This window comes from Megalobrama amblycephala, linkage group LG13, assembly GCF_018812025.1.
Source record: "Megalobrama amblycephala isolate DHTTF-2021 linkage group LG13, ASM1881202v1, whole genome shotgun sequence".
Lineage (NCBI taxonomy): Eukaryota > Metazoa > Chordata > Actinopteri > Cypriniformes > Xenocyprididae > Megalobrama > Megalobrama amblycephala.
This window is the reverse complement of record NC_063056.1, coordinates 39,853,628-39,865,892: the sequence shown is the minus strand read 5'-3', so window position 1 is coordinate 39,865,892 and position 12,265 is coordinate 39,853,628. Positions and strand designations below refer to the sequence as shown.

Genomic DNA, 12,265 nt, shown 5'->3' with positions numbered 1-12,265 from the left:
CAAACAGCCTGTAATCTTCCACAGATGAGTCCAAAACCTTCACGTGACTTTAGCTCCACCTGCTGGTGACAAACATGATGATGAATGAGTACTGAAACAGCAAAGAAAACACATTTAAAACAGAATAAACCTTATTTTTGTTTGTTTGTTTATTGTCCAGAACCAGATGCAATCTAGGTATATAAGTAACTAAAAATGCTGGGTTAAAAACAACCCAAGTTTAGTTGAAAATGGACAAACCCAGTGATTGGGTTGTTTTAAAGGGTTAGTTCACCCAAAAATGAAAATAATGTCATTAATTACTCACCCTCATGCTGTTCCACACCCGTAAGACCTTCATTCATCTCCAGAACACAAATTAAGATATTTTTGATGAAATCCGATGGCTCAGTGAGGCCTGCATAGCCAGCAATGACATTTCCTCTCTCAAGATCCATTAATGTATTAAAAACATATTTAAATCAGGTCATGTGAGTACAGTTGTTCAATATTAATATTATAAAGCCACGAGAATATTTTTGGTGCGCCAAAAAAACAAAATAACGACTTATTTAGTGATGGCCGATTTCAAAACACTGCTTCAGGAAGCTTCGGAGCGTTATGAATCTTTTGTGTCGAATCAGAGGTTCGAAGCGCCAAAGTCACGTGATTTCAGCCGTTTGGCGGTTTGACACGCGATCCTTATCATGGGTGAGTAATAATGACATTATTTTCATTTTTGGGTGAACTAACCTTTTAATCCAACAGTTGGGTTAAATGTTTGCTGAGTAGTTTTATTTAACTCAACTACTGGCTTAAAATGAACCCAAAATAGGTTGGAAATTAAAAATCAGACACACAATTAAGTTACTAGAGGCAACAATAATAATCAAAAGATGAACATTATTTAATAAGCAACTTAATAAATATTTATTGTTTAATTATTATTCATTAAAATTATTAATAAATGTTCATTTCCAACATATTTTGGGTTAATTTCAAGCCAGCCAAATAGTACTTTTTAATCAATAACGTTAGATGTTTTAAATCAAATACCCAGCAGGTTGGGTCAAATATTTAACCTAACCTATGGGTTTGTCCATTTTCAACCCAACCTGGGTTATTTCTAACCCACCATTTTTTAGAGTGTAATATAATATATGCATAATATTCATAATTTACATTAACGCAAATCAAATTCTCAAAACAATTAATTTTCGATCGATGATCTAACAAAACATTCGCGAGGGTTTACTTTAACTTATTCATATTTTTCTGTCAAATAGCAAATTATTGACTTATTTTTCCCCTTTGTATTCTGTTGACTGTCATTTTTGCATTAATAATAAAAATTAAAACAAATTTAAAAAAAAACATTTGTGAAGGGAGTTTGTCAGATGGATGCTGCGCATGCGCGATGTTAGCGGAAGTGACGCAGACGGCTTTGCTTCCGTTGGATGGTGTGTCTGCTCGAGCGTCAGCAGCGGATCGGTTCTGTTCGATTCACCGTGATCAGAAACATCAACTCAACACAACAGATGTCATTCGGTGTCCCGCACAGCGGCGGGTAAGTGTGTGTGTGTGTGTGTGTGTGTGTGTGTGTGTGTGTGTGTGTGTGTGTGTGTGTGTGTGTGTGTGTGTGTGTCGCTGCTAATGGCGGGTGTTACATAACGAACCAGAAACACAGAACAATTAATCAGCAGTATGTTCAGATATCTTCACATGAACGCCTCTGTCGAGTTTTTTGACGTTTTAACAGTACCATGGTAATACTGTGATGAGAACAGTGTGAAGTATAAACAAACATTACTATGGTACACGTCAGAAGTACTGTGGTTCAGCTCTTCAGTGAAGTTCTGGAAGCTGATTGGTCCAGGATCTGGAGTGATGAAACTAGTGTTTGATTGACAGCTGATGATCTGAGTTTGAGGTCCTGCAGGTGAACATTGATGATGATGATGATGATGGTGATGGTTGATGTTGTGTGTGTGTCAGACGGCGCAGTAAATGGGACCAGGCCGGCCCGGTGTCGTCTGGAGAGGCGGATGGAGGTTCTGCTCCCACTGGAGCTCTGGACGCTGCTGCCGCCGTCGCTGCCAAGATCAACGCCATGCTGGTGGCCAAAGGCAAACTGAAGCCGTCTCAGATCAGCAGCGCCGCGCCTGCAGATAAAGTCAGTCCATATGTTTATGAAACGTATATATATTCACTTTAGGGCTGTTAAGATATCAGACACTTACTGTGGCCAAAAGAATTCACAATAACAGTATATTATAATGTCTATAGAAATCTTGAATAAATAAAGCTATCAGTCAAATTCAACTTTACTTAGTTTATTTTGTTTTTTTGTTTTCAAAGAATCACATCATTGCATTCAAAATTAACAATTATAGCCTACACGTGAAGGATTAGTTCAGTTCAGAATTAAATTTTCCTGATAATTTACTCTCCTCCATGTCATCCAAGATGTTCATGTCTTTTTTTTTCTTCAGTGGAAAAGAAATGAAGGTTTTTGATGAAATCATTCCAGGATTTTTCTCCATATAGTGGACTTCACTGGGGTTCAACGGGTTGAAGGTCCAAATGTCAGTTTCAGTGCAGCTTCAAAGAGCTCTACATGATCCCAGACGAGGAATAAGAGTCTCATCTAGAGAAACCATCGGACATTTTCTAAACAAAATAAACATTATATACTTTTTAACCACAAATGCTCGTCTTGCACTGCTCTGTGATGCTCCACGCATGACGTAATCATGTTGGAAAGGAAGGAGGAAGTACCGCAAAAAACTCATTTTCTCCTCCAACTTCAAAATCGTCTGACTTCGTTGTTTTACCTTTTTTTGTAAAGGTCGTTTGACTTAGTCTTTGACGTTCACTTTGTAAACACTGGATCGGTACTTCCTCCTTCCTTTCCAACATGATTACGTCATGCGTGGAGCATCACAGAGCAGTGCAAGACGAGCATTTGTGGTTAAAAAGTATATAATGTTTATTTTTTTTAGAAAATGTCTGATGGTTTCTCTAGATTAGACTCTTATTCCTCGTCTGGGATCATGTAGAGCTCTTTGAAGCTGCACTGAAACTGACATTTGGACCTTCAACCCGTTGAACCCCAGTGAAGTCCACTATATGGAGAAAAATCCTGGAATGATTTCATCAAAAACCTTCATTTCTTTACGACTGAAGAAAGAAAGACGAACATCTTGGATGAACATCTTTGAATTCAGAACTGAACTAATCCTTTAACAGGAAATTATATTATTTTATAGTATTCTATACAGTTATAAATATACATTATTCTTATGAAAATAACCGAGGTGGCTTAAAGAGCGCACATATTGTCACAATAGCTCTTTCCATCCACCTGTTTTTATGCACATTTTGGAATATATTGCATTAAAAAAAAAAAAAAACGCTGGATGGAAACGGCAAAATGCGTTTAAAAAGTAAAAACAGGAAGTGATGATTTTGTTCTCTTCGGCTCACTAGATGGAAATGCTGCTTTATATGATATTCCAATTTTAAATTCACAACTTTAGATGGAAACACAGCTAATGGCTTCATGTTCGATCAGTCATCTGCATTTGATTCAGCTGCAGCGATTGCTGGACGTCCATATAAGGGATTTCCTGGAACATCATAAGTTTTATTACTCCTATGAGTCTCACTTGTGTTTCTGCACGAGGGCGCCCTCTGGTGTCGAGTATGAATGAAACAGACATTGCGTGTGAGAATTTAGCGCTCCAAAATGCTCACATCATCCTATTATGAGTAAAAATAGAAAAAAATACTGTTAAATAAAGATATTTGAAGTAAACATTCGATAATCTATACGTGTTTATCTGAATGAGCACACTTTTGGATTAAAAATTATGTCACTTATTTCAGTTAGTTGCCATTGTGACACTTTAAAACAAACGGTTCAAAATGAAGCGAGAAACTCTCAAACACTAACAGTGAATATGAGGAGCAAACATGCATTAATAAGTTAAAGACAGGAAGTGTGTGTAGGTTGCAGGTGTCGGTGGGAATAAGGTGAAAGATGACCTGGTGGTGGCAGAGGTGGAGATAAACGACGTCCCGCTGACCTGTCGGAACCTGCTGACCCGCGGACAGACTCAAGACGAGGTGAGAGCAGGAACAGGCCGTGTGTCTGCCTTCTGTCGTCAGGTGCTTTCCTCAGTCCTTGATTCTTCTCAATCTCCACACAGATCAGCAGAGTGAGCGGCGCTGCCGTGTCCACCAGGGGGCGCTACATGTCAGCGGAGGAGAAGAGCAAAGCGCTGCCCAGGTGAGACGCTCCGTTTCATCCGACCGTGACACTGACGGCCTTTACGTGAACATCCAGTTCTGTTCGAGCTTCGGATCAGTCTAATCTTCCCGTATTAATGCATCTCTGTCCATCTCTCCGCAGTGACCGTCCGCTCTATCTGCATGTGCAGGGACAAACCAGAGACTTAGTGGACAGTGAGTGACGCCACTGATGGATGAGTTTCATTCTGAGGATCACGTGTGTGTGTGTGTGTGTGTGTGTGTGTGTTTAACATCGCTCTGTGTGTGTGTGTGTGTGTGTGTGTGTGTAGAGGCCGTTAACAGGATTAAGGAGATCATTACTAACGGTGTAGTGAAGGCCGCCACCAGCTCGACCTACAGCGGAGCGACGGTCACCGTGTACCAGCAGCCCGGACCCGCCGCTCCACCCACAATCCCCCCTGCTCCACACAAAGCGCACTTTCCAGGAGGAGTGAGTACATGTGCACTCACATCAGAGAGAGCCTCCGATCGCTTCACACCGTCCTGACCCGTGTGTGTGTGTGTGTGTGTTCAGATGCATTATGTGCAGGATAAGGTGTTTGTGGGTCTGGATCAGGCCGTCCAGGGTTTCTGCGTGAAGGAGCGTGTGGAGGGTCCGGGCTGCTCGTACCTGCAGCACATTCAGGCAGAAACGGGAGCCAAAGTCTTCCTGAGGGGGAAAGGGTCCGGCTGCCTGGAGCCTGCGTCCGGACGAGAGGCGTTTGAGCCCATGTACATATACATCAGGTGTGTGTAGAGATCTCACACACACACACACACACACACACACACACTCTCACACACACACACACACACAGTGTTCAGGCAGTTGAAGCATCAGTGTTCATGAGTTTCTCTGTTCCTCCAGTCACCCTAAACCTGAAGGACTTGCTGCTGCAAAAACCCTCTGTGAAAACCTGCTGCAGACCGTAAGACCGTCTCTCTCTCTCTCTCTCTCTCTCTCTCTCTCTCTCTCTCTCTGTTCATCAGTTTGCAGTTTTTCTGCACACAATGAGAAATTATGCAAAGTAAAATAACAGTAGTGTGAACAAACAAAACAATAAATCTGTGATGTAATCAGTGTTATTCTAGTATGATTTATAAATGTTTTATATTTATTAATACTATTTGTTATATTTTTATATTTTCACTTTAGTGTCATGTGGTCTTGCTTTTATTACTTTTTTTAAAAAAAAAATTTATTGAGCTAACCCTTATGTGTTGTTGGGGATATTTTCATCCACTATGGGGTGTTTTTGAGTCTTAATTTGGCCACAACTTTCTCTGTGTTCCAGCAAATGGAATGATTTTTTGGTGACAAATCTTATTTTGATACATATTTTGGGAAAATGCTTTGAAAATGTTCAAAACTTCAAAAATACACTGTGGGCAAATTTACTAGCCTTTCGTTATGTTCGTGGATGAAAACATCCACTAAATTAAACTGCTGTAAAAATGTATCAGACAAATATTTTTTTCAAATTTTTTTGCATAAATGTGTTAATCGACCTCAGTCCTGATCAAAACTACTAAATGTTGGAAAAAAATCCAGGATTTTTACTCTTTTATTGCCAAGTTTTTGAAATGATGTCACTGATTTGGGGGGAAAAAACACAAAATTACTTATTTTCAATATAAAAAGTGATTGTGGACTGGATTTTTTTTTACATTTATCACAGTCTTGGACATGTGAAAGATTAGTAACAACATTGGTTTTGATGCATTGTTAGTTTTTGTGCAGCATCAGATTTTAATTTTTTCTCCCTCATTTACTGTTCGTGGCTGTTTTTGCCCCATTGACTTCCATTATAACGACATTTTTTGATTGCAAAGCCATGACACCATATAATCATGCATTCTTGATTGATGGTGGTTTTCCCTGTTGGGAAGAGGTAAAATTTCAAATTTTTACAGTTGATCACCAGGTGGCACCATTAACCCTTTAGATAGGCTTGTGCAAAAAAAAAGCTTAGTTTCTGGCTTTTATATGGAGTTATATGGAGTATAACAGTATATTATAGTGTGTGTGTGTGTGTGTGAGAGAGAGAGAGTAAGACTTTTGTGCAAAATTAAAATCAAAATTAAAAATTAAAAACTAACAATGCATCAAAACCAATGTTGTTACTAATCTTTCACATGTCCAAGACTGTGATAAAAGGTAAAAAAAATCCAGTCCACAATCACTTTTTATATTAAAAATAAGTAATTTTGTGTTTTTTTTTCTCAAATCAGTGACATCACTTCATAAACTTGGCAATAAGAGTAAAAATCCTGATCAGTTTGATCATCTAATATTTATATTGTGTTTCAGCTTTATTTCAGTGAATGAAAATGATTTGTAATAGTTTGTTAACAGTAAACAACACTGCTGTAATGTGTGTGTGTGTGTGTGTGTGTGTCTGGCAGGTTCATGCTGAGTATTCTAGATTCCTGAATCAGATGAGCAGTGTGATGCCCACACAGGGTAAACACACACATTCACACTCACAGACACAATCACACACATACTTGCACGCACACACACACACTCTCACTCACACACTCACTCACACACACACCCTCGCACTCACACAAACACACGTTCACACTGACTCACTCACACACACTCACTCCCAAAAAATCACACACTCATTCACACACATGCATGCGCACATTTACACACACTCAAATTCATCTATAAAGACCGCAGCATCATTATTCAGCTCAATCCAGTTCAGTAATTGTAAGATCACATGTTTTGATTGTGTTCATCACAGTGATGTGTGTGTGTGTGTGTGTGTGTCTGTCAGCAGGTTTCATTCAGCCTCCTGTCATTAATGGAATCCCGCCGCAGCCTCCGTATTACCCTCCCGCCGGATTCCAGCCCTCCTATCCCGCGCCCGTCCCGCCGCCACCGCAGCCCGTCGCTCCTCCGTATCCGGTGGCTCCTGTGGCCCCGGCCCCCGTGCCCCCCCCGACCGCACAGTATCCCATCACGCCCGCGCCCGCAAACGTCCCGCCACAGGTAACGCGCTCACGCACTCGCCGTCTGTGCGTCTCCATCCGTCTCCCGTCTCTTGAAACGTTGCTCTCTGTCTCCAGACTCTTCCTCCCGCTCCGTTCCCGCCCGCTGCAGTGGCTCCGCCCAAACCCACGGCCCCGCCCAACCCGCCACAGAAACGCCGCTTCACAGAGGAGGTGCCGGACGAGACGGACAGAGGCCTTCTGGGATACCAGGTGAGCTGTCGGCACATGCCGGACGCTACGCGATCACCGTATGGCTTTGCTCCCTTTCTGCAGGTGCGTGTGATGTCAGCGTCCTGTCGCCATGGTGACAGACAGTTTGTGGGTGGAGCCTGTAATGAAGTGACCTGTGGGGTCACGAGGACCTGAGAGTATTTGGCTGTTTATTTGTAATGAATGACAGCAGATAAAAGCTCAAACCCTAGTGAGCCGCCTAACTAGACCGCATCACTAGAGGAGTAATACTGTCTGAAAGGGAAAATACTAAACCAGTTTGTGCCGGTCAGCACACAGCAGCTCACCAGGGTTTGTGTTCTTGTGGTGAATGATGGGAAATGCTCACATGTTTGACTATAAATGTGATTTTTCCTCTTCTGTATAAGAGTGATTTGATGTGATAGTGTGTGTGTGTGTGTGTGTGTGATGATCAGATCAGTGATGTGTGTGTGTCTGTAAATGAGGGTGTGTGTTAATGCTGTTGTGTTTTTCTGCTCATAGCATGGACCCATTCATATGACTAATTTAGGTGCAGGCATGTCTGTGGGCAGCTCAGAGGCGTCAGGACCCCCGTCTGCTGCTTCCTCAGGGCCTGTGAGAGAGAGAGACAGGTCAGACGCTTCAACACACACACACACACACACACACACGCCTCTGCACATGCTGCGTTCAGGACTGTTTTAAATAACAGTGCAGTGATGAAACGCTGAATCACACTAATGTAAGTCTGTGAATGATGTGATCAAAACATGTGACACATGAAAACTCTTCTATTTGAGCTGCTTCTTGGTGTAGATTGAAGCTCTAATTACTGTAGTAATAACAGTAAATTATGCATAATTGAAAAACCCTAACTGTAACACTATACTAAGTACATTTAGTTAATTAATAGTATTCAGTAATTATTTGAGTAATTACAATGTAACTACAGCACTGAAAAATAAAGTGTAACCCTATATTGGTGTAAACTATAACGACAACTAATGATAATAACAATAACTAGCGTCAAGTATAATGATAATAACGATAACTGTAACGATAACTATAATAACTATATTGGCGTATAATGATAACTATAATGATGATAACGCTAACTAATAATAATTATATTAGCATCAACTATAATGGTAACTATAACGATAATAACTGTAACTATAACTATAATGATAATGATAACTAATTATAATAACTATATGAGCATCAGCTATAATAACTAATGATAACAATATCTGTAACTATAATGATAACGATAACTATATTAGCGTAAACTATAACAATAACTATAATGATGATGATAGCTATAATTATAATAACTATATAAGCATCAACTATAATAACTATAATGATAATAACGATATCTGTAACTAATTATAATGATAACGATAACTATATTGGCATAAACTATAATAACTACGATAATAACTAACTGTAACGATAACTAATGATAACGAAAACTATATTAGCATCAACTAATAACTATAACGATAACTGTAATAACTAATGATAACGACAACTATATTAGTGTAATGATAATGATAACTATATTAGTGTAAACTATAATAACTATAATAACTGTAATAACTAATGATAACGATAACTACATTAACGTCAACCATAATGATAACGATAACTATAACTATAATTATTATAACTATGATAACGATAACTATATTAGCGTAAACTATAATAACTATAACGATAACTGTAATAACTAACGATAACTGTAATTATTGATAACGATAACTATATTAGCATAAACTATAATAACTATGATAATAATAGTAACTGTAACAATAACTGTAACGATAACTATAGTGATAATGATAAATATATAAGCGTCAACTATAATAACTATAACGATAACAATCACTATATTAGTGTCAACTTTAATAACTATATCAATAATAACGATAACTGTAATAACTTACGATAAGGATAACTATATTAGCGTCAACTATAACGCTAACTGTAACGATAATAACAATAACTGTAATGAAAACTCTAACGATAACTATATTAGTGTAAACTATAACAATAACTATGATAATAATTAGAATTATAATAACTATATTAGCAATAACTATAACGATAATAACGATAACTAACTATAACTATAATGATAACGATAACTATATTGGTGTAAATTATAACAGTAACTGTAACAATAACTATGACAACGATAACTATATTAGCGTAAACTATAACGCTAACTATAATGATAACTAACGATAACTATAATGATGATAACTATATTAGTGTCAACTATACCAGTAAATATAATGATGATAACGATAACTGTTCCGAATTGACTGTAAACCACGTCTTCTTGAGTCTTACTGCATTAATCTATAATGATAATAACGATAACTGCAATGATAACAATAACTATGGTAATAACTATATTAGCGTCCACACCAACGGATGATATTGTTCTTTTTATTATTAGTGCGTTGCTCGAGCTCTAGTGGAGGAATAACGCGTGATGATGAGCGTATAAATGAACTCTTAGATTTAATATTATAAACCTGACAGTGTTGATCAGCTGATCACGGTGATTGATTGTACGTGGTGTTGTTTGCGCAGCAGCAGACAGCTCATGCCGCCTCCGTGTGCGTCAGCGCCGGTCAACGGACTGAGACCTCCGAAAGCAGACGAGAAGACGGCAACGCCGAGCCTTCTGGGTAAGACAGACGCCACACACACCCTCGATGATCGCTGTAAATCACACTGACTGCTTTCTGCATGCAGATATGAGGCTGCAGCAGCGGCGGACCGTATCAGTAGAGTAAAGGTAAAGCTGAAGCGTGTCATTTCAGCATCTTTACCAACATGTGATCCTGCAGGAAATGACACGCTTCAGCTTGACGGCCGTCATTGGTTAGAATGAGGCTCCTCCCCTGCGCGTCTGCCGTGCCGTGTGACTGCCGCACTAACGGGCGTCTCTCTTGTGTTCTGTGTTCTCTCTCTTTCTCTGTGTTTTTTCCTCTCTCTTTCATGTCCCTCCGGGGGGATGCCTGATGGGCGGGGCCTCGCTCCCTTCCGCCTCCTGATTGGACGCGTCCAATGACATGCGGTTGTCACCCACCACATGCGTTTGATTTAACTTCCTGTTTCCTTCATTCCTGGTACGTGGTGTTGTGTTTGTGTGTTTCTCTCTGGTTTCTGGTCTGTCCATCAGAGCCGCAGGTGAAGCGCGTCCGGACGGGGCTGGTGGCGTACGCCGGAGATTCCTCTGACGAAGAGGACGATCATGGACCCTCTAAAGCCGGCTGGACGCTCGGGACGTACCACTGCCCGCCGTCGCCTCCCCACCGGAACAAAACACAAACGCCGCAGCAGCAGCAGCAGCAGCCCATGCCCTTCTGGATGGCACCGTAAACACACACTCACACACACACACACACACACACAGGTAGCGTCGTGATTCATGACTCTGCAGGAACGGCCTCATCCACTCCTAAAGACTCTCCGTGGGGATTATGGGTCAAATACGGAATGAGGAGCCGCAGAAATCAGCATGTGACTGATGACAGCTCATGTGACGCTGGAGGATCGCGTGTCGCGTATCACTTTTTAAAAGCGGCTGTTTTAGTTTCTCTTCATCGCTTTGATTTGTAATGTTACTGTGATTCTCTTGACAAATAAACACATTTATTCACAGAGCCTTCGTTTCCTGGTTAATCTTCTAAAGCTGTAACAGTTCTAAGAGATCTCTATAGTGATAACGGCACAGAGGAACGATATCACTGGAATCACTTTCAGAACGATTGTTTTCCAGTTGATGAATGGTAAAAACATTGACAGCCAATCAGAATCCATCCTGCTTTAAGAGCTCAGAAATTTAAAGCGACAGATGACAAAACTGCTTTTAATAAACAGAATGATGTCGTCTGCTGGTGTGAATATATTTGTCATTATAGTTCTTGTTCTTGTTATAGTTAATTATAAAAACTATAACAGTAATAATAACAACTACAGATTGTAGTTATTGTTATAGTTAATTATCGCTATTGTTATCGTTATAATTGTTATAGTTATTATTTATCATTATAGTTGTTATAATTTCTATTATAGATATTGATATTATTATTAGTTATTGTCATTATCAGTATAGTTATCGCTCTTGTTATAGTTACTGTTCGGTATCATTATTTTAGTTATATTATCGTTATTACAGTTATCATTAGTTATTGTTATACCCACTGTTATAGTTATCATTATTGTCACCATTATATTCATATTGTTATTATCATTACATATATTAGTTATTGTTATACTCGTTGTTAGTTATCGTTGTTAGTATCATTATATTCATTATCATTATTGTTATCGGTGTTAGTATCATACTCTTCGTAATTGTTAGTTATCGTTGTTAGTATTATACTCATCGTTATTGTTAGTATTGTTATACACATCTTTATCGTTATTTATCGGCATTGTTAGCATTGTTATACTCGTTATTATAGTTATTGTTTGTATCAATATACTCGTCGTTATTGTTATAGTTATCGTTATTGTTAGTTATCGTTATACTCATCATTATCGTTATTGTATTATTGTATAGTTATTAGTATCGTTACACTTGTTAGTTATCATTATTGTTAGTATCGTTACACACATCGTTGTTAGTTATACTAGTTATACTCATCGTTATTGTTAGTATCGTTATACTTGTTAGTTGTTATTGTTAGTATTGTTACACACGTTATTATACTCATTGTTATTGTTATACTCATAGTTATTATATTTATTGTTATTGTTAGTTATCGTTATA

At 38.9% G+C, this 12,265-nt stretch overlaps 1 protein-coding gene across 9 annotated transcripts; it reads left to right on the top strand.

Annotated features, from left to right (window-relative positions):
• The first annotated feature begins 1,373 nt into the window (after positions 1 to 1,373).
• Positions 1,374 to 11,153, top strand: khdc4 (KH domain containing 4, pre-mRNA splicing factor). 9 transcript variants are annotated; one of them, XR_007179047.1, is made up of 14 exons: positions 1,375 to 1,546; positions 1,975 to 2,152; positions 3,991 to 4,107; positions 4,191 to 4,270; positions 4,394 to 4,446; positions 4,563 to 4,723; positions 4,808 to 5,019; positions 5,141 to 5,201; positions 6,679 to 6,736; positions 7,062 to 7,276; positions 7,354 to 7,488; positions 8,021 to 8,102; positions 10,075 to 10,172; positions 10,670 to 10,710. XR_007179047.1 is itself a non-coding variant. In XM_048153068.1 (14 exons), the coding sequence occupies exons 1-14, from the start codon at positions 1,437 to 1,439 to the stop codon at positions 10,867 to 10,869; spliced, it is 1,788 nt and encodes a 595-aa protein (XP_048009025.1). In that variant the 5' UTR covers positions 1,378 to 1,436; the 3' UTR covers positions 10,870 to 11,153. The 9 variants fall into 9 exon arrangements, 7 of the variants coding, with proteins under 7 accessions (XP_048009029.1, XP_048009028.1, XP_048009030.1 ...); XR_007179048.1 differs by having other exon boundaries at positions 10,078 to 10,172; positions 10,670 to 10,694; XM_048153068.1 differs by having other exon boundaries at positions 1,378 to 1,546; positions 7,993 to 8,102; positions 10,670 to 11,153.
• Positions 11,154 to 12,265: the final 1,112 nt, after the last annotated feature.